This window comes from Silurus meridionalis, chromosome 5 (genome assembly GCF_014805685.1).
Source record: "Silurus meridionalis isolate SWU-2019-XX chromosome 5, ASM1480568v1, whole genome shotgun sequence".
Taxonomy (NCBI): Eukaryota; Metazoa; Chordata; class Actinopteri; order Siluriformes; family Siluridae; genus Silurus; species Silurus meridionalis.
The window spans coordinates 22,253,446-22,277,170 of NC_060888.1; the positions used below are offsets into that span (position 1 = coordinate 22,253,446).

General features: G+C 39.1%; 1 protein-coding gene across 6 annotated transcripts in view; it reads left to right on the forward strand.

Moving 5' to 3' along the window:
• The window catches only part of magi2b (membrane associated guanylate kinase, WW and PDZ domain containing 2b), a 152,184-nt gene that overhangs the window by 122,395 nt on the left and 6,064 nt on the right, over positions 1-23,725 (forward strand). For 4 of the 6 annotated variants that reach the window (XM_046848689.1, XM_046848688.1, XM_046848684.1 and 1 more), the window contains 9 exons: positions 3,431-3,608; positions 9,497-9,612; positions 10,072-10,267; positions 14,298-14,477; positions 14,691-14,876; positions 15,586-16,033; positions 17,983-18,181; positions 19,185-19,328; positions 19,477-19,615. In XM_046848689.1, coding sequence (XP_046704645.1) covers positions 3,431-3,608; positions 9,497-9,612; positions 10,072-10,267; positions 14,298-14,477; positions 14,691-14,876; positions 15,586-16,033; positions 17,983-18,181; positions 19,185-19,328; positions 19,477-19,615 — 1,786 coding nt within the window. The remainder of the gene's footprint in view (positions 1-3,430; positions 3,609-9,496; positions 9,613-10,071; positions 10,268-14,297; positions 14,478-14,690; positions 14,877-15,585; positions 16,034-17,982; positions 18,182-19,184; positions 19,329-19,476; positions 19,616-23,725) is intronic. The other 2 variants (XM_046848687.1, XM_046848686.1) reach the window with 2 other exon arrangements.

Consider the following 23,725-nt stretch of genomic DNA (forward strand, 5'->3'; position numbering starts at 1 on the left):
ATTCTACGATAAAGCGGAGGATTACTGTATTTGTACATTTACATGAGTTTGATTTTGACTAAGTTAAACTAAGGCTCTTCACGTGTACCGCCATGAGTTTGTGCATTGTGCTGCTGCCACATGATTGACTGATTTGATAACATGAACGTACAGGCGTTCCTAATAAAAAGGACAGTGAGTGACAGTTAAAAAAAACGAAAAAAGTAGTTTTGCATTAAATAATGTTTTTTTTTTTTTTTTTTTTTTTTTTATAAATCTACAAATGAAGAGTTTGCTGACATTTTTTAAAATATTTTTAAAAGTTTGCTGATATTTGTACTGAATGTCTTCCTTTTCTGTAACTCTGATAAAAGGGAAGATTAACGGAAATCCGCAGGGGGATTTATCGCATCTCAAAAACGATGCCAATTGTACTTTTAGTTAGTGTGTAACGATTAAAAGCATTTAAAAAAAGTTTGTCACAATGTCAATTATATTTCCGAAATGTGACAATTTATCACAATCTCGTTGCCAATCATTGCCATTTTCCCTGGTGTTGTTGATTGGGAATTTATTTTGTAATCTTTTTAAAGAAAATAAATTTTCAGCTTTCATGATAGATGCAAATAATGATAAAAAACAGTGTACAATCACAGAGTATAAATCTGGATCATTAAATTGTGATTGAAATTGAAATAAGAAATTCATCCTGTCATACTTTGTATGAAGTTTTTGTAAAATCAGGATCATGTTTTTTTTTTATTTTATTTGCTCTTGTGTAAAAAATAAAAAAACAGAAAGAAAAGAATAGTCTTTCTAAGATTTAGGGTGTGTAGATTTAGGGGACCCTCATGTCGGCTTTTTCGGATCTCTGTGTGAGCGGCATTAGCAAGCCGTCAGACCCGGAGTGAAAAGTCATGTATCCGCCGAGATCCGTTGTGCCCGAGGCATCAGACTGCTCTCCTGCCACACTTCACACACTCTTTCAATCCATCTCCCGTAGGGACAGCCCCCACCCCCTCTCTCTCTCGCTTCCTCTCCCTTGTTCTTCCTCTCTCTCCCCTGAGCATAGGAACGAAGAGCGCTAGAGCACAGGAGTAATGAACCGGTTCGTCTTTACCATGCACCGAATGTGCTCTAGTCGACTTGCTGTCACTTTTATACACACAGAAATGTATTTGTGGATATTTTGTGGCATATTTTGCCAACGAACACAGAAGAAAAATTCAGCTTGGGTGTGCACGGGAAGTGATGCAATAACGTGTTATGCCTGGACACTGTTGTCTTGCGCTACACAGCCTTGAAGTATTAGTGAATCATCTGCTGCCTCACAGGCTGGGAATTGCAAATTCGCCTCTGCCTGAGAGATAAACAGAGGTACTGCTGTAACACACTCCCAGTCCATAGATTGTGTACAACCTGTATATGTTCGGTCGAACATCAAACAATGGGCTTCTACTTGAATTTGACTTGAATACAGGATTAAAATTGAAATGGAAAAACAAACACTGATCTAGTGTATGTCAACCAATAGCACACTACACATAGGTACTTCTGAGTTCCCCTTCGACCGTACCGCCGTTTAAGCCTCAATTAGAGTCCGATTCAGATTCAGAGAGCAGCCTATTAATACATCATTAAATACATAACACACTTTAGGTCTTTGCCTGGACACTTTAATAGCTATTCTGTACCATTGTGGTTTGTCTGTGGGGCTCATAGCCATTAACCCTCACAGGTCTCCATCCATTATTTCTATCTAGTTAATACACATGACAGTAGATACGCAGCGTCTTACAGGTTGAGGAAGCATACAAACCTGATTTATGATTTAAAAACAGAATAGGAAAATGTATAATCGGTGAAAGGTTGTGTTTGGAAGCTACAGGTGATTGAACTTTACCGAATCCTGGGTTATAATTGAAACAAAATAGCAAGAAATGTATTGTTTGTTTTATTGTGTATCTTCTCTCTATCTTTGCGAGAAGAGCAACTTTATAGAAATTGTCTGCATAAACAGTATGTAAGCCATGATTGTGGTACAGGCACCGGTACAGACACCAAACGCTACCACACAGGGTTCGTCTGCATTTGTTTATTATGAGCATGACATATGTTTTTTGTGGATACCAACATTTATTTTTTTCATCAATGTTATTTATAAAATGTGTAACTTTTCTTTGATCCCAAGGAGGGGGAAAAAATGCATTTCAAACATCGTCAGATGTGTAGATTTTTTTGTTTTATTGTGCTTTTTCTGCAGATATGTCGCCTACCTGAAAATCCTTTGAGTAAAAGTATAGATACCTCACTGCAAAACTGACTCCATTACAAGTCACCAGTTACAATATGACGAGTCTCTGAGTATCTGATCTGAACTATACTTGAGTATTTGACTCATATTGAACGTAGGTTAAAAGATGCACTAGTCCTCAACACCAAGACACACTTCTAAAATACAAATCAAATTGTACTCCTGAACACTGCATTAAAGACAAAGACAAAGTAGTAAATTAATCTTTTAAAAGGGATCTTCAAATTAACCTAAAAAATTACAGTATCATGTAGAACTTTTGGACAAATAAAATTCAGATATTAAATTAAAAGTAAATTTATTTATATTTTTGATACTCAGTAAAACTTGAAAGTAGGTAAAAAAATTACAAAGTACATTTACTTAGGTCCTGTACACCATTGTTTCTCTATTGTTGTTTTTTTTTGCACAACATTGATGCATCATTGCATAATGCAGCATTAATGCACCTTCAGAAAAATAAATAGAAACTTAGTTGTAAAATAAGTTACAAATAAATTTGCATGGATTTAGAAGTGAATATGTCTACATTTAAATGCAGGGGAGACTCCTCTTATATGAGGACAGAATTTGATTAATAAGTGTTTAAGGCTGGTTTTTTTTTTTTATTTCTACCAAATGTTTTAATTCCAGTGGCTATGAATTTACTGCTTTTATATATATATTACACTGTGTGTGTGTGTGTGTGTGTGTCTGTGTGTGTGTGTGTGTGTGTGTGTGTGTGTGTGTGTGTGTGTGTGCACGTGTGTATATATGCATATACTTTATCTATGCACACTTATACACACGGGTGGCTTGTAAAGTAAAAGGAGCAGAATAAGTGAGTAAAAACAAAAAAGCATTAAAGCATTTAAGGAGTTTCCAAATACACACACACACACAGTATCCCACTGCTGTACAACATCGAATGAGGCTTCCAGATTAAACAAATATATATATAATTTAATATTACTTTATAATATTTGTTCCTACCAAACAATAAATAATATCATGTTTGCAGAATCAAGACTCATGACTTGAGCTTGACAGCTATACCCTAACCAGTGTGTGTTTGTGTGTGTGTGTGTGTGTGTGTGTGTGTGTGTGTGTGTGTGTGTGTGTGTGTGTGTGTGTGTATGTGTATGTGTGTGTGTGCAGTGGGACCCCCAAGGAAGCCCCCAGACTGGCCTGTCCGGCCCTGGCCTCCCTCACAGCTCTGCTCATGTGGGCCAGACACTTCACTGCACATCAGGCCCTGACCCGGACAGCGCTCACCTCAGCAAACCAGACCCCTACGACCTCTATGAGAAATCTCGAGCTTTATACGAGAGCAGGCGTAAGTCCTACAGCTTTTTGAAGGAAGGTGTAAAAGAGACGTACCATCTTTAGATACCTTCAACAAACAGCTGAACTTACAGTACAGACCAAAAGTTTGGACACACCTTCTCATTCAAAGAGTTTTCTTTATTTTCATGACTATGAAAATTGTAGAGTCACACTGAAGGCATCAAAACTATGAATTAACACATGTGGAATTATACATAACAAAAAAGTGTGAAACAACTGAAAATATGTCATATTGTAGGTTCTTCAAAGTAGCCACCTTTTGCTTAGATTACTGCTTTGCACACTCTTGGCATTCTCTTGATGCCTACTTTGAAGAACCTACAATATGACATATTTTCAGTTCACTTTTTTGTTATGTATATAATTCCACATGTGTTAATTCATAGTTTTGATGCCTTCAGTGTGACTACAATTTTCATAGTCATGAAAATAAAGAAAACTCTTTGAATGAGAAGGTGTGTCCAAACTTTTGGTCTGTACTGTAGATGCTGTTCTGCAGTGAGTGTGATCCAGCGCTGACCTCAGTACGGTTTAGCATGTGCAGGAGCAGTGTGTGTGTGTGTGTGTGTGTGTGTGTGTGTGTGTGTGTGCGTGCATTTAGGACATCACTTCTGAATCAGGACACTATGCTTTTTAGAAGAATAGTGCTTCAAGAACAGGGGTGCCATGACTAAATGTAAAGGTGTTTTCTTTTAAATAAGCTTTTTTTTGTTCATTTTTTAAAATTTAACACATAAAGTGTGGTTGTGCGAAAGCAAGGGTCGTACTGTAACCAGTAATCATAAAGCAAAGGAAAACAGACACCAGATTTGTCGCTTTGATGCAAAACACATTAAAGAAAATAGAAGAGGAGTCGAGCCTGCTGCCGGCGGAGTAGCGTTTTGGGAAGTAATGTCAAAATAATGCGTGAAAGAGAATTTTTAAGTACTTTGCTTATTGTCATACAGAAAGGAAAGACAACTCTAATATCGTCTCTTTCTCTGGAACAAAAGCAGGAAAAGAAAATGCAGGATTTCTAAAACAGAAACCCGCTCACCCATACAGTATCCATGCAGCTATGAAGGCCTCAATTATCCGCTGTGGACAAGCGGCGTGTAACTGTGAGGTTATTATTATTAACATTATTGCACATGTTAACTACAGGTGAGCGTGTATAAACAATACACTAGTGTACAGGTGCATTTCAATAAATTAGAATATCATTAAAAAGTTGATTTATTTTAGTAATTCAATACAAAAAGTGAAACTCGTATATTATATGGATTCATCAGACACACTGCTATATTTTCAAGTTTTCTTTTAATTTTGATGATTTTGGCTCATATCTAACAAAAACCCACCAATCTACAAAACTTATAATAGTTCATAAGGACCAATCAAAAATATTTTTTTTGTGAATTGTTGGCCTTCTGGAAAATATGTTCATTTACTGTATATGTATTCAATACTTGGTAGGGGCTCCTTTTACTTTAATAACTGCCTCAATTTGGCATGGCATGGAGGTGATCAGTCTTTGGCACTGCTGAGGTGGTATGGAAGCCCAGGTTTCTTTAACTCTTGTTTCTCATTTTCCTCTTGACAATACCTCATAGATTCTCTATGGGGTTCAGGTCTGGTGTGTTTGCTGGCCAGTCAAGCACACCAACACCATGGTCATTTAACCAACTTTTGGTGCTTTTGGAAGTGTGGGCAGGTGCCAAATCCTGCTGGAAAATGAAATCAGCATCTCCAAAAAGCTGGTCAGCAGAGGGAAGCATTAAGTGCGTTAAAACTTCCAGGTAGACGGCTGTGCTGACCTTGGACTTGATAAAACACAGTGGACCAACACCAGCAGATGACATAACATGACTCCCCAAACCACCACTGACTGTGCAAACTTTACACTGACTAGACTGTCCTCTCTACTTCCAGACTCTGGGACCTTGATTTCCAAATAAAATGCAGAATATTTTTTCCTTTCATCTAAAAAAGATGACTTTGGCCCACTGAGCAACAGTCCAGTCCTTTTTGTCCTTTGCCCAGGTAAGACACCTCTGGTTCAGAAGTGGCTTGACACAGACTGAACCAGACTGAGACAATATTTAAAGAATCAGAAAACCTTTGCAGGTGTTTGGATTTAATGAGCTGATTAGAGTTTGACACCACAAGTCTCCAATATTGAACTTTTTCACAATATTCCAATTTTCTGAGATACTGAATTTTGGGTTTTTATGGGTAATCCTTAATCATCAAAATGAAAAGAAATAAACACTTGAAATATATCGGTTTGTGTGTGATGAATCCATATAATATAGGAGTTTCACTTTTTGTATTGAATCACTAAAATAAATCAACTTTTTAACGATATTCTAATTTATTAAGTTGCACCTGTATATTTGAAGTGTTTTCTCTTTAATTTAGCTATGAACAATTCTTACCCACCAGCTAGCTCTGCCCTGTCATACAACCACATCCAGCAAGGAAAGTCTTTAGTAGAGTTCGACCGATTTGGGTTTTTTTCTCTGGTCAATGCAGATGCCGATATTTAGAAATTAGGGCAGCCGATGGCAGATATTGATGCCGATTTTTTTAGCCGATATGTTCGGCCAATTCTCTTTTTTTCCCTCCCTTCATCTCATTAAATCTAACAGTGAATTAATAAGACATGCTACAGAACATTGCTTAAATTAAACATTTATTGAACCACACAAGCCTCTGCAATCAGTTCACTTGTTAGCAGATTTTGGTACCTGTTCCTACTTGTAGCCTGAACTATAGCTGGTTCATGGATCCCTAACAATACAGTTCTAAACGTTACTCACATTCTCTCTCCAAATCGTTATTCTCATTCTCTCTCCAAATGGTTATTCTCATTCTCCCTCCAAAAGCAACATCATGTGTTACCAATAAAATATATAAGGTTAGATTAAGAATGAAGGATAAGAACTCAAACTGGGACACAACAAGCTCATCGGGGAATGTTGGTGTTTTTTGAGCGTCATACAGCTTTAGTTGTTTCGGTGAGTCCAGCACTGTGGGATCTTGTCGGACAGTGTCAGCTGTTTTTCGGCCGATTGTGCATGTCGAATCGAAAGTTAACTCGGATTGGCTGTTCAGCCAAGTGAATGAACACACGAGAAAATTAAACTGACAAAATGAAACAAGGACTAAGTAAAGAGGGAACACACATACACTTGTCATTCTTGCTCTTGTCTTTGCAACTTAGCAGATATGATTGAATAAAGCTACACGAATCCGTTTTAATGATTGCGCAGGAGTAAACGCTGTAAACGTTATATATTAACAGTTCTAGCTCTTCTGGTTTCCCTGTTGGGATGCCAAATTCAGACTACTGTCACTGCTGCTATGACAGAACGTACACGGTTTAGGGTGCCAAAAATCGTCCCAATTAATCGGTCAGCTGTTTAATCAGTTGATCTCTAGTCTTAAGGATATTACCTACTTTTCTTCAAGACACATGAAGCCAGAACTTCACACTGTTGCACATGCTGTTCCACTGAGCAGCCTAACACACTTGGCTGAAATTGCAATCAACCCTCTTGTGCGTACATTAACTAAAAGAAAGAGAAATGCCACTCCTCCCACCATGACAGTTTTGCTCTTGCTCTTGGACTCCTGGCTGTGGATTCTTGGAAACAGGGTGATTCCGAATTTGTGAACACTTTTTGCACTGCACTACTGAGGTATACAACGTTCAAGATCTGACATTTATCTATAGATTGAAGACAAAGGCCAGGTTGCATTATATAAAGCAAAGCATTAGGCTGGGATATTGAAAAAATTATTTTAGCTGGGAGTCTCATTTGTATATTTACATTCACATTTTTGGCGTTTTGCACACATTTTTATCCAAAGCGACTTGCAGAAGTGCTTTAAAGTCTGTATGAATAAATACATTCTGACTCTGGCTCATTAGGTCACAGACTATAAGTTCCAACAGTCTTAAAACTCTATTGGGGAAGAGTATAGTGAGAAAAGCTTTGCTCAATTAAGTGCTTCTGCAAGAGGTTTGAGACATCAAGGGAAAGTTCATTCTATCACTGAGGATCCAGAACAGTGTCTTGAAGCATGACTTCCTTGTATCTATGGTGGCACCAGAGCTGGGAATTTTATGCGCTCACAAAGTGATGACATCATTCCGAATCTATGGATCTTCTTGTTACATCTGGATTGCTTATGGGAACTCAATGTTTCTCTTTTGTCTTATGAGAAACACAAAAAGCAAAAAAAATCATCTGGTGATGTAACAGCACTATTCGTTGTTAGATAATAGAATAAAAACTTTGATTGTTTGGCGTTACTTTAAAACGCACTGCCAGCCCTGGCCTTCAGTGTGCCCAGGCTTCAGCTGTGATACGCCAAGATCATTGCAGCACACATTCTTTTGCGGTGAAGGAATCATTCTCACATTATGTAACCACACACACATTTGCCTGTAATCACATATGAATGAATACCAATCTACACTATTCAACCAAACAAGCACCATTTAGTGTTATAAAGCATCTCTGATTGCGATCTCCACATTATTTTTCTTCCAGAACGAACGCTGACTGACTCTACAGGCAAGTCCATTATGCAGCAAGTTGTTACTCCACGGTCGGCGTGTACGCCAAGTTGTTCCAAATTCAATAGCTTATACTGTACATCCGTAGATATCGGGGCTGTATTGAGTCACATATGTAACGGCTGCTCATAAGATTCAGCACGTCTCTGTGTACCGCATCAGGTGACCTACATAGTGTATTTGTATGTGTAAAATGCATGAATCATACAGCCGGGTGATTTCTTCTTTGGGTTGTTTTTGTTTTTTGTTTTTGTTTTTGTTTTGTTTTTGGTTTTTTTTTGGGGGGGGGGTAGATTTTTGAGTTGTCAATCATTAGTCATATATATATATATATATATATATATATATATATATATATATATATATATAAAATGGCAAAAAATAAATTGTAAAGTACACTTACTGATAGATTGTGGGATGTTAAAGGTTAAGTGGATATATGCGATGTTCGAATAAGGAGATAATAACTCAAAGTAATAACATATTAAGCCAAATATCTGGTTGAAATAATGAGATAATGAGTATTAGGATGTTCTGAGTGGAAATTAGTTGAAGTTATTAACTGAAGGTAAAAAAAAAACCTTGATAAATGAAAATGATGAATTCTTCTTCTTCTTCTTCTTTCGGCTGCTCCCATTAGTGGTCGCCACAGCGGATCATTCGTCTCTGTACCACTCTGTTCTCTACATCTGCCTCTGTCACACCAACTACCTGCATGTCTTCCCTCACCACATCCATAAACCTCTTCCTTGGCCTTCCTCTTTTCCTCCTTCCTGGTGGTTCCATCCTCAGCATTCTCCTACCGATATACCCCATGTCCCTCCTCTGAACATGTCCAAACCATCTCAATCGGGTCTCTTTACTTTGTCCCCAAAACGTCCTACATGCGCTGTCCCTATTATAAGATCATTTCTAATCCTGTCCATCCTCGTCACTCCCAATGAAAAATGAAAAATGATGATTATTAGGTCATATCAACAAACTAGTAAGTTGAAATTCAAGAATATCTTGAAAAAAGTTATTGAATGGAATTCATGTTAAAATATTTTAATATTTTGAGGTATTCCATTAAAATAAATAAAGCAATGTTTGCCTTTAGTTTAAGGTTTCTGTAGTTTGTATATTATGTGCAGTCTTAGCTGTACAGTATGTTTTGTTTTCGTGTGTCTGATTATATACTGATATGCTTCCTTGGTTTTTCTCAAATGAATGAACCGACTCAAACTAGTTTATCTAAATCCTTTTAATTGAATTTTTTAAATCGAATTTGAACATATTATAGCTCCTCTGTTTTTTTTGTTTTTTTTCAGGTGTGGAGTACCAGGAAGTGGAAGTTCACCTGCTGAGAGAGAAGACGGGATTTGGCTTCCGCATCCTCGGAGGAGACGAGGCGGTGCAGGCTGTGAGTCCGGAGGCTCGTGACAAGGCTCGTATGGGGCAACCGAAGAGATCCCAGCAATCTCTTTACCCTCTTTCCAGCTCAGGAATAATAAAAAAAACAAAAACAGACGAGACAGAGAGAAAATCAGACTTACGTGCAGGCAGAATTGTAGCAAAACAACAGGCGATTGTTGGAAGCCAAACTGCTTTCCTTTGCTGCCTCTTGGCAGGACGGAGCTTAGCTTGTCATCTTCAGCACTTCTTGCTGCATAATAATCGCTTGTTATCGTGGGTAGAGCTGCCCACTCAGTTACACCTTTTAATCTAGCTGTGACTAGCACTCCAGATAAAGCCTACAAACAAATTAGCAATAAGGGAATGTCTGGGGTCTACAAAACAAACCGCTGCTTCTTCATGCCACCTCACTGTGCTTTCTTTGTAGTAATACAGTATAAAACCTGGTTGCCTAAATATTAATATATGATCACTTGTGATTCTGTCACAGATTGTAATCGGAGCAATTATCGAGAACAGCCCAGCGGAGCGGGACGGACGCCTGCGCCCAGGTGACGAGCTGGTGTCGGTGGACAGGATGGCGGTGGCGGGTCGACCGCACAGCTACGTGATTGACCTCATGCATGCGGCGGCACGCAACGGTCAAGTGACGCTTACTGTGAGACGCCGAGTTGTGCCTCATCTTGGTAAGTTCCACATGCCATCAGACTGAATCAAACACCTGCTCAGTTAACTTCATTACCACGCCAGCAAAGCTGCACTGCATTTCACAACGTTCTATGAGACTGAGTCTAAATAAATATAAATGCATGGGCTGGAAAAAGAGCAAGTGCTAAATGCAGAAGATCAGCATGTTCGTCTCCAGAGGCAGTCATCCTGTCTAACCTGAGAGACCATATGTGACTGGACCGCCATCACTTCTCCTGATTTATTTAAACAGCCTGTGAATTGGTGCCTGTGAGGTCATAAGACAGACATGACATCAGTGTTAACCGTCTATATTCTCAGGCTCTTATGATGGAACCACGCATATTCCTGACTCTTGAAGCTGTACTAATTTTTATTCATTTTCTTGTAGTCTCTAAATAATTCATAATAGCTCTAAAATAATTTGCTTTAAGCTCAATAACTGAATAATAAGCAAAACATGTTAAAAGGTTATCCTCGTTGATTTATTGATGGAACTGAGAGCATGTAAATGCTATCAAAAGTAACAATAAACAACTCGGATTCAACATTTCTTGAAGAAAATGTAAGACACGATTGTCTTCGGTAAGACGAAAACTTTGCACGGAACAACCTCAGCGCCTCATCCATTTTCGAGATCGCTTCAAAAGAGTCTGGTTTTATTTATGCAGGCTGAGAAATCAAAACAGCAGCACAAATGAAAGAGACGGTTTGTGTGTGATTAGAACTGATGAAGTGTGCAATGAAGTTAAATTACATTTTAAAAATGCGCCATAAATCCTGGAGTCGTCGCAAATTAGATCGTGCTCGCTTACCTGCCTGTAGAACTGATCTCACTTTTATTTTACTGTGTTGTGTTTTTTTAAGGGGTTTTTTGCAGTTTTTTTTCTCATTTCCAAATTCTCCTACAGTACCTTGGTTTCCCCCTAGTATGCAACAGCTAGTAGAGGGAGTGGGGGTGTAACACGCACTCCTGAATCCAACCAGTGCACCTTTTTAAGACTGCTGCTCATGCAGGGTGTTTAAACTGATGGATTTCGTAATCTAATCTTACTGATAGAGACTTCACAGCACGTTTGAATAAGCCTGTGCAACAAGTGCTCTCAAAAATCCCTCCACTCTTCTGGGAAGATGTTCCAATAAATTGTGAGTTTGCTTGTGGATATTCGTGTTCATCAGCCACAAGGGTGTTAGTTAAGTCAGGTACTGATATATGTGAGGTTAGGAGGTCTGGGGTACAGTCAGCGTTCCAATTCTTTCCAAAGGGCATTGCCATGCTGGAACAGGTATGGGTTTCCAATTCCAAGTGAATGCAAAATTTCATTTTAATAATATCCATAGACGTCCTGTACAATTGTGTGTCTTTCACGTCACGGAAGGTCAGGTGTCCCAATACTTTTGTCCATATAGTGTTTCATCTGTATCTGTTTTTCAATTTTACCTCTTGTTTCTTTTTTTCTCTTTTACCTCTCTGTTCCATTCCTCTACATCCAATGGCTAGAAAGTATATTTAATGAACAGATGTATATTTTATATATTTTATATTTCTATTTTTAATATTGAATTATAAAGAAAGCTAAACTGATGATGAAACTGAGGCTATTTTTCAAATGTATTAAATTTCCTATATTGAATGGATATTTTTGCAAAGGCAGGACACATTAACTGCATAGCTTTTATAAAACCATTCTGCTGTATGCAGCATTTATTTTTCATGAATGTTTTTGGAAAAAAAATTATTTCTTTACAGTTTGTGCATGTTTTAGTTAAGCAAAGTAGATTTTGTTTTACAGCATTTAGCAAACACTCTTATCTGGAGCAGCTTACAATCATTTCATTCAAACAACTGAGCAGTTGAGGGCCTTGCTCAAGGGCCCAGCAGTGACAGTTTAGTTATGGTGGGATTTGATCTCATGACCTTCTGATCAGAAGTCCAACACCTTATCCACTGAGCTACCCTCTCCCCCAGATTAAAATAAATCTACATCATCTAAGATATTTATTTAATACTGATGAAACAACCATAAGGAAATAATTACTGCAGATAATTCAGAGAGAAAAACAGGAGAATAATCCAGCAGTATGTTACATATTTTATGGTGTGTAATATCTGGAAAGAAAAAGTATTAATAAGGAAACCGATTCAAACACAATCTATTTAATATTTTTAAATCTAGGCCTTTTTTGTGAATGACCTGAATGATGAGGTTTCTACAGGATTAGAAGGAAATTGCAGTATCTGACTGGATGTAGATAGAAGCTGTTTTACAGCAGTTCTGTTTAGTCTTTTTTTTAATATATATATTTATGTTCTCTTTCTAAAAGCATTTTAAAGGGAATAATCAGAATCCACTCATTATTTTATAGGATGCATGAAGAGATCAGAGCAGATAAAAGCACTGCCCTGTGAGCAAGGTTGGGCAAAGTGTACATCTTTTTTTTTTATAATTTTTTTAATAAATGTATTTTTAAATAAATGTTTAAGAAATTTTTGTAAAATAAATGTATTTTAAAATAAATATCAAATACCTTAACTTTAAGTGCATCAAAATAAAATACATAATACAGCAGCCACACCATCAACATATCAAAATAAACTATTGGTATTTAAAAAAGAAAACTAAAAAATACTTTTACAAGGGAGCATGAATTTTCTTTGCAAGAAGGAAAATTTCCCTTCACCATTACACTGACTCAGTTGATTAAGTAAACAATGTTTGATAGCAACAGCTTTACTCTGGCCAAGTCACCGAATAAATCTGACATATACAACCAGATCAAATATTCACATACGTTTCCCTGTGACCTTCCAGATGAAGGTTAGTTTTAATGTAACCAACAGTTGAATGTTTAATAGTTTGTTAATGATTAATAATTGTATCCTTATGTAGTTACTTGGTGTTTGGTAATGAAGGGCTACTTTGCATCAGCAACACCGACTCAATGATAAACAAGTCATTCATAAGAAAACAACTGATTGCACCTGCATTCATAGCAACTAGTTTTTAACTAATAAATCATTTGATTGTTAATCATAAATATAATAATATATTATGGGTCAGGCAGTCATTCATGCAATGGTATGAAAAATCTTAATCCTACTAAACAGCTACTTCAAAAAGGGTACAATATTTGACAATTAAATATTAATTGAATAATCATTGGACACCTATTTGAAAGCTGGCAGCCTGCATGTTTCTTACTATGACAACCTTCTTCCATATGGATCCATTTTCTGCTCTTATCTCAACATGTCTGGGCAAAATACTGAGTAGGCACCAATCAAACTCTGCATTTTTATGATGTCATCATGTAGACTTCTTACAAAGTATTTGACAGTATTTTAAATCTACAAAAATACAAAACAGTATTTTGATACCAAAATATGAAGCCATTTTTATCAACCCTCTCAAATATAAATGACAAAATCTTATTTTTTATTTCAAATACGTATTTGGAATTCATGCATCATAAATATTGCCCATCCGTGTGTGTGAGTGTGGGAGGAAGTCAGTGTAAAATGTTTACCATTTGAAAAGCCAGCAGTGGTCTATATTAGCATCCCGTGTCAGTAGCACTGCAGGCTTGGAGAATTAAGATGCTATTGTGTACAGCTTTGCAGTCAGGGGGGGGCAGATTTTGTGGTTTTGCTCTGACTTTTATGCGGTATTAAGGGTAGCCATTGTGGGTCCTGCTGCCAGCTCAATCTATAGAGTATCTATTAATGTGTCTGGAAGGCTTATAGATAATTAATATGTATTAGTCTGGGACGAGTGCATTTTAAGTATAGATTAGCCTCAGCAAAATAGCAAGCTGGTTGAGCAGATGCCACCTTTAAGCACACCAAACAGTTGACTGGCATTTTAGTGCTAAAAGATAAACAGAATTGTGGGTTCATTCACTGACAGTTGATGACTCTTTATTCAGTCAGCCACCTTGTTTCTGGTTAGAACAGCCCAGCTTTGCTTTATTTTGTAAGGAAAGCCTATATTAAGCAGTGACTCAGACTGTAAGTACTGCCCCCTGCAGGCCAGCCCTGTGGAGAGAACGGATCAGCAGCAAATCAGAACAGCTCTCCCCGAGGCCGAGCAGTGTGTCCAGTCAACCTGCCACCCACCACTGATGTAGTCATCCACCGCAAAGAGACCGAAGGCTTCGGCTTCGTCATTATCAGCTCCCTGAACAGACCGGAGAACACCACCACAATCTGTTAGTCTCTGTTTCCTTCTTTCACTCACTTGGCAAAACATACACTAATCAGTTTTTATGAGTTTGAAGTGCAAACCATAACAATAAAAAGTTGCTAGATCAGAATTTCAGATTAGTATCTGATAATGCCATTTCCTCTCAGATAGGTGACTGCATGTACTCCATGTTTACATTGTTGCTGAACTCGAAATGATCTTGCACACCTCCTTTCAGCCGTGCCGCACAAAATTGGCCGCATAATCGAGGGCAGTCCGGCTGACCGCTGCGGGAAGCTGAAGGTTGGCGACCGCATCATGGCAGTCAACAATCAGTCCATTATCAACATGCCTCATGCTGACATTGTGAAGCTGATCAAAGATGCAGGACTCACTGTTACCCTGCACATCATCCCCGAGGAAGGTAAGAAAGAACGATTTTACAAAGAACTTTTATTCTGTCTGATGATGAAGGAATGAAAAGTCGCATCATTTCATTGATCCACCAACCAGGCATAACATTATAATGTTATGACTGGTGAAGTGAAAAACACTAATTATCTCTTCATCATGGCACCTGATAGGGTAGTGGGTGGAATAGATTCAGCAACAACATTTTGCCCTCAAAGTTGATGTGTAAGAAGCAGGAAAAATAGGTGAGTGTTAGGATTTGAGGAGTTTGACGGGGCCAAATTGTGAGGTCTAGACGACTGGGTCAGAACATCTCCAAAACTGCAGCTATTGTGCGATGTTCCCGGTCTGCAGTGGTCAATATATATTAAAAGTGGCCCAAGGAAGAAACAGTGGTGAAACAGTGACAGGGTCCTGGCCGACCGAGGCTCATTGATGCACGTATGGAGCGAAAGCTAACAGACGAGCTCCTGTAGCTGAAACTGCTGAAGAAGTTGATAGATAGATAGATAGATAGATAGATAGATAGATAGATAGATAGATAGATAGATAGACAGACAGACAGACAGACAGACAGACAGACAGACAGACAGACAGACAGATAGTCTGTAGTCTGTGCTGATGGTCTACCGCATCTGTCTGTCTGAAAATGCAATTGACTGTTGACTAATATTCTGTTTTTTAAGCTGCGTTTTTACTTGCACATTCTTTTACCCTGACAGATGTAAATGGCCCCCACTCTGGCCCTACATCAGAGAAACAGAGCCCCCTGGTGGTCCAGAAGCAGAGCCCTTCGACCTCTGCAAATCAGCCGAGTCCCATCTTGACCAACCCAAGCCCCCCGGCTCCTCACCCGAGCCCTGCCACTACACAGTCCAGCCCACAGCGAATGGAGCCAAGCCCTGTAGGAGCACAGAGCTGCACACCAGTCACTCAGGCCACTAGTCAGCCCCCCACTGATCCAGTGCCCTCAGGCCCGATGGTGAGTCAGGCAGGACCGGCGGGGGATCAGAGTGTCCCTGTTCCAACCATTCAGGCCATCCCGGTTGTTTCGGGTGTCTCTGTTGTTCAGGGGATTCCGGTCATCCCAGGTGTCCCAGCTGTTCAGCTTACCACCATGGGTGGAGTGCCAGTTGCAGTGCCACCTCAGCTCTACCTCCATGACAGCAGGTACAGTGTATCACACTCTCAGAAGGGGTGAAAGGCCATAGTCCCCAATACACACCTGCTAGTCAGAATGTAGATGAATCCTGATTACTGAAACATATACAGTATATACAGTATATACAATACAATTGCGATTCAAACACAAGGTAAATATTTACATATCGTGCAAATGCTCATCTCAGGTGTGTATCTTAGAAATCAATCCACGGCAGGATGCTGCGATATGATGCCACTCTGAACTAGATTTATTTTCCTTCAGCCGTGTCACATATTGTCATTTCTCACTTACTGTTTTAATTTATTTATGAAAAACACTACATTTGAAGCTGTATATAGACATTTTGAACATCTGTGAAACAAATTAGCTTGTGTAATCACTGTCTTGAAGTTAATAACACTACCAAATGCGAGACGCAGTGAGAAACAGTACTACACAAACCCGTCTGTCAGAAATCTTCTACTAATTCTAATATCATAACTGTAACGGAAAAAGAACTGTCGTATCAACGATCACATGATTTTTGTCAAGTAATAATATGTTTCCTTAATTAGTTTATTACTAGGCTGAGTTTATGTGGAGAATCTGCCATACGAGTCTTTGTGAATGAGCCGTTACTATAGGAACAGAACGAGTGCATTAATATAAAGCTATCATTTACTTTAGCTGATGTTATAGAAAGTGATTAAACACATTCCGATTCGAGTTTTCAACAGCATTATGAAATGCAGTCTATTATCAGACCACTCCTAAGGACATTCTATTTGTAATTACACCCAACATATAGTCTTATATACACACTGGTGTACACCAATCTGGCATAACATTATGACCACTGACCGCTGAGTAAATAACACTGATTATCTCTTCATCATGGCACCTGTTAGGGGGTGGGATTTATTAGGCAGCAAGTAAACGTTTTGTCCTAAAAGTTGATGTGTTAGAAGCAGGAAAATGGGCAAGCGTAAGGATTTAAACGAATTTGACAAATTGTGATGGCAAGACAACTAGGTGAGAGCATCTTCAAAACTGCAGCTCTTCCAAGAAGTAAGAGTGCTGAACCGGGGCTAGGATTATGAGCAGCCGAGGCTCATTGATGCACGTGGGGAGCGAAGGCTGGTCCGTGTGGTCTGGTCAAACAGACGAGCTCCTGTAGCTCAAATTGCTAAAGAAGTTCATGCTGTTAATGCTCCATGGGTCAGAACTGTTTTGGCAGCAAAAGAAGACCGACTCAATATTAGGCAGGTGGTCATGTGCCTGATCGGTGGCTATAATGTTATGCTTGCTCGGGGTATTTGTTTCATTTTGCTAATAGAAGATGACGAATAAATATGCTGGAGTGTCTGGAGAAAGGGAGAAAAGATCTGGACATAAAGAATGTGTTTCCTTAGGTTAGTAGATTCACTTTTTAAAAGAGATGCAAGAAATCTGTGCTTTCTTTACTTTACAAATTTAGGTGCATATCAGGCTGTAAAATCGGATACCATTTAATATCGAAAAACTTTTTTTCTCTGGGCTGGTGAGTGCTGGTACCTGAAAGACCACTCTATTCTCTCACACGGCTGCGTATTGTTGCTTAGCTTCTGATTCTGAATTATTTACTAGCAGATATCTGCTCAATAAAACATGGCTCTTGGCTCAGGGATCTTTTCATATGTCTTACTCAGCTTTGAGAGCGGAAGAGTGTCTTGGCGGATTTGGCTCCTGCTCAAAGACAGAAGAAAGCAAAGCTTTTCAGGCTTTATGTTAATGGACTGCTGACATTGAAAAAAAGCCTATGGATGTGTAAAACATTACGGCAGCATCTTAAACCCGCAACGTAAGGGGGTATAGGAGTGAAGTGTAGAGACTTTTGAAACACATGCTGCATGCAGTTACTCGGACACAGCATGTAGTTGATAGTGTGTCTGAAAGAGACGGGAAAGGCTTTCTACTAATTGAAACTTGCTGCCAGCTACAGGTCGGAGGTAAAAGCCAGGCAGGATGTTAAACCCGATATCTGCCAGCCACCGTACACAGACTACAGACAGCCTCCAGTGGACTACAAGCATCCACCAGTAGCAGACTACAGACAGCCTCCGACTATGGACTACAGACACCCGCCTCCTCTCATTGACTACAGACAGCATTCAATCCCGGATTACAGGCCACAGGTAGGACTATGGACACTGCGGGTTTGTATGGTGGCGCTCAGAGTGTGTTCACATGCTCACATAATATTGTGCTCACATAAAATTGTGTTGAAATAAAACCATACAGCAACCCATATGTTCAAGCTGTAAATATAGATTACTTCATGAATTTCTACACTCAACATCCACCTAAATACTAACACCTGCTGTACACCTGCTCATTGATGCAGATATCCAGTGCATAAAATCATGCAGACTCAGGGAAAGAGCTTTACACCAAACCTCATAACAGGAAAAATAAGGGGGTCTCTGTGACTTTAATCCTGACATGCTTGTTGGGAGTATTTTAGAATTTGCTGGTCTGCTGGGATTTTCCCACACACAACCCTAGCCTTTAGAGTTTAATGGTGAAAAAAAAACTAAAATACATCCTGTGTACATACACACTAGAGGGCAACTGATAGCAGATTTTACGGATACTGATAGTTAGGTTGGATCGCATTTGCAGATAACCGATTGATCAACCGATATTTTTTATAATGAATACTGGTTAAAAAAAAAACACTATGTAAAATATGAGTATGTGAAACTTTGTATGTAAAACTATGTAAATTTACAACCAGCCACGGTTAAAGCCACAGTTAAGATCCCCAATTTGTTGCTTGATGTGAACATTATGGGAGTCTCTTGACCTGTATTCAGCTTTTCGATTCAGCCGGATTACATTTCAAATAAAACTATTTTGTTCATAAACTGCCGGAGAAACTGTGATCATTTTAATATTAATACTTGACACTGTGATCATTTTAATATTGAAAAAGATAAACTCTCTAAACGCTCTAAACCGAATCTTGTGCTCGAGCCTCAGCTGTGTGTGCTGACTCAGCCTTACCGTGGGCATTGGAATTAAAAATCCATTAGAGCATGAGCATTAATATACCATCGCTTGCAGTGGGCCAACACAATCAAATATGCAACATTGAGACCAAGAAGAGTCATGAGATGTGTGCTGGGTTCTGTGCAGGACTACGACTATTTTACAGTGGAGCTGGAGAAGAGTGTGAAGGGCTTTGGCTTCAGCATCAGGGGAGGGAGGGAGTACAAGATGGACCTGGTCGTGCTCCGTCTGGCTGAGGACGGCCCTGCTATCCGCAACGGCAGGATGAGGGTCAGTCCTGTGTGTGTGTGTTTGTGTGTGTGTTTATGTGTGTGTGTTAATCTTTAGGATGTTCTTTAAAAGAATTTGGACATCATATAGCCTGGTTTAGGTAACATGGCAGGCTTTGTCTGATTCTTTTATGTGTGTGTGTGTGTAGGTGGGCGATCAGATCATTGAGATAAACGGCGAGAGCACACGGGACATGAGTCATGCCCGGGCCATCGAGCTCATCAAGGCGGGTGGACGGCGAGTGCGTCTGCTGCTCAAACGGGGCACAGGGCAGGTGCCGGAATATGGTCTGTATCACATTCCAGTCATAACCTTACAACAATATTCATATTGACATATTGTCAAGTATACTGTAATATTAACAAAGTGCTTTCACTGGTATTTGAGCTTAAAATATTTCGGGAATGGATTCGTTTCCATATTTGATGAATTATAACTTCCAAACATAAATTTAAACCAGTTTTCTACTTACACCAAATGTAGTCAATCAGTCGACAGTGTTTTATAACAACCAGAGGTGTAAAGAGTACCTTTAAGAAATCATACTTAAGTAAAAGGATAGATACCTTGCTACAAAACTGACTCCATTGCAAGTTAAAAGCCACACAAGGACACGTTAGCGAAATGTCAAAAACAGGTGATTTGTGAGGTTTTATGCTGGCACTGCTTGTGCTGGATTCCACTTTCTTTACTGGCTGTAGCAGTGTCCTTAATTGATGTGAAACACCTGGCATTCAGCTAAGCACTAATTCGCCTTCATGTGGAGTAGCTTAATTTGTTGTGAAAAAAATCATATTTACTAATTTTGATGCCCTGTAGATGGCGATATGGCTATGGCAGACACAGCTGCTATGCAAAATGTAATCGGTTATGATCATTATAAATTAAAATATAGTGGAGTAAAAAGTACATTGGTGGTATCAAAACACCTTAAAAATAGTCCCCTCGCACACCGACAGCTTTTGGCTTTTGACTTTTGAATTTCGGTGCTCCCTGTGACTGTGCGTGCAGCCTTGTGCTGCCATCTGTTGGCTTGGTACAAAACTAGTCTGCAAACATTTTGATACCACCTCGGACATTGAATCATAATTGTAGTTGAGTAGAGAGTAAAAGTTGCTATATATTTTTGATAGTAAAACTAGAAAGTAGGCAAAACATGATTAAGTACAGTAAAGTACATTTAATAAAAGAAAATTCACACCAATGATAAAAATCTATTACAGCAATTTTACATATAAACCAGTATGGATGCAAGATACTGTCTCTCTCATCAAATAGTTTATTATTATTCTACAGAAAGACCAGACTCACACAGACGTAGAATTCATTTGTGGAATTTACTTTTTTGATGAATATAGATTCTGCTGATGTTGCTCTGCATAAAAGCACCTGCGAAATGCTGTAGACGCACATTTAATATCAATTAGCCTAGTTGGGTTTTTGTGGCAAATGGTTACTTCTTTTTATTCTGATTCTAAGCTAAATGGCTAAAAGGTTGTGGACTGACCGTCATATCCACGAGTATTTTCTTTAAGGAGGTCTAGGGTACAATCGGTGTTCCAGTTCATCCCAATTGTGTTCAGCAGGGTCATGGTCAGGGTTCTTCCACTCCAATCTTGGCAAGCCATGTGCACAGGGGCAGTGTTTTTGGCCTCCTGGGTTTTTCCAGTGAGAGAAAAATGCAGACGTTTTGTATTATAATAAATTCTATTATATAATTATATAATTTAAGACGTTTTATATTAGAAGAATTATATAAGAATATATATATATATATATATATATATATATATATATATATATATATATATATATATAAATTCATTTGAACGGCACAAATTTTACTAACGCGCCATTAATCCAGAGCGTATATTTCAGTTTAAAAATTTTTTATAAGAATATAAATAAATAAATATAAAAGAGGCTAAATTGAAACCTTCAACGCAGCACACATTTATTGATAATGTCCTTTCTTTACTCAAAAAAAAAAAAAAGTTCCACTAAAAAGTAACTTTTAATTACTAAACATTTGTTTTACTGATGCGCCAAGTTTTAAATCAAACACCAAAATCTGCAAACAAAACTGTCCGTGTGGAAACATAGCTAGAGTTAAGTTTGGTTTCCTGATGATTTACGTACACTGGAACGTTGGATTGTGAGTAACATGCTTTACGAATGCTTTGCAGGACGAGCAAAAAGTTTGATTAAAATGTAACTTGCATTGCGAACATCGAGCATCACACAAACAACACGCGAACGGCTCGCGCTCAACTGAGTACAGGCAGCATTTGTTTACTATAGTATTGTGACCATGTGTGTTCTTATGGAAGGAGATTCTCCTTCCAAGCAATAATCCTCCTCTCCTTCCTCTCGTCTCTTTCACACCAGCCACGACTCGGTTAAAAGGTAAAGTGCAGGTTAATTTGTTTTATTTTTACTTTATATTGTGTACTAATCATTGTTATTTGTTTCAGATACATTAGGGACAATAATTTGTACATAATATACCATTAAAATGATTTTTATATGAATAATTTTGGGTGTGTAAAACGAATTATCTGGAACATTATTTCCTATGGGAAAATCCGCTTTGCATTGCAAATTTTCCCAATGTAAATGTTACTTTAAAACATTTACAAAAATATTTTGTCTTCATCATGCTCTATGTTGAGTATGGTTTCACTAATAACATACTCTTTTTTTCCCCAACGTTGCTGCAACAGTTTAGGTAGGTAACGGGTCGTTCATTAACGATCCGTCCATTTTGAACGAGTCTTTAATGTGAATCAGAAGAACGATTGGTCTCAAAGAGTGATTAATACATTTTCTACTGGACGTGTATGAGCAAAGCATTGCGAAATCTCTGTAAGTTATGTACAGGAAACAGAACTGAGTAGTTCTGTCTTATCTCTTATCTCTTATATCTCTTGGCTCTTCTAGACCGAGATATTTGTTCTTTTATCACGTGACTCTTATAGAGCTTGTGCAGTGCATTACACATGAAACAGAATTGAGCAGTTCGAGTCCTCTGGTCCGAGTCGTTTGTTTTTTTGTCACATGACTCCCATATACGCAATGCAGTTATATATACATATATTATTGGATCTATAGTCAAATTTTGTGTATGTAGACGCGTTGGGGAATCTGTTTATTGAAAATGTAACATTTTATATTATTTCTGATCAAAGGAACAAAATAAATAAATAAAATTACTTGTTCATTTTGATAAATGAGATTCAAAGAAACAAGTCACTAAAATGTAACCCTGATTCCCTGAGAGAACAAGACGTTGCATCAACAACGCTTTGGGAACGCTTTTGCGTTGTTCACAATCTGAATCATGTGTGTAATCCGTCCAATGGAAAGAGTAGCATCACCGTCAGGGTGAGGTCATGACCAGGAAGCTAGGAAAGCACATGGAGTGAAGCTGGTGCTAGCTATGCCGGCAGTGTGGCATTGAGACGCAGCATCTCATTCTCTCGGAAAACCAGGGTTACATACATAACCTGGAGTTGTTCCCTTTCAGGACCTCGAGCTGCCAAGAGTGGGTCCAATGCTGCCAGAATGACCAGTCCCTGCCTAGTGTGTAAGGGCACAGCTAGGTCGAAGTATAGAGGGGCTCAGAAGTGGCACTGAGGTCAAGGTTATAAAAGTCAAGTCAAGTTTATTTTCACAACAGACATTGTCTCAAAGCAGCTTTACAGAATTTTAAGAGTTAAGGTGAATGGTGTGCATTTATCCCTGATGAGCAAAGGTCAGCAGGGTGGACCAGCCCGCAGCGTTGCAGATGTCATGGACGGACACTCCAGAGGACCAAGCCTTAGAGGCTGCCACACTCCGGGTCGAGTGCGCTCTCACCCCGAAGGGACCGGGGCAACCAGGGGACTCATAAGAGGATGCAATTGCATCGACAATGCACCTGCTAAGCATCTGCTTACCACCTTGGTGGAGAGACCAGAATCTCTAAACTGTTCCCCCTCAGGGGCCACAACCTCTACAACTCTGGCCAGGGATGAACTAGATCCCTTCCGAGAGGAATCTCCCAGGGAGGGTGCTTGAGAAGGGATACCAGATCAACAAACCATGGACTGCCCAGCCACCGTGGGACCACCAGGAGGAGACTCCATTCCGACAAACTCTCGTCAAAAGGGCTGGAGGTGAGAATCGGGGGGCAGTGGGATGTCTCTTGAGTCGCGAACAGGTCTACCTGATCCCTGCCGAATTTCTCCCAGAGCACCACATGAGGGTGGAGTCACCATTTCCTGGGACTCAGCCCTTGTCTTGAAAGGGTGTCTGCTGTTTTGTTGAAACAGCCCGGAATGTACAATGCCCTCAAGGAGAGCAGCTTTCCCTGTGCCCACAGGAGGATCTGGCGTGCCAGCTTGTACAGGAGGCGT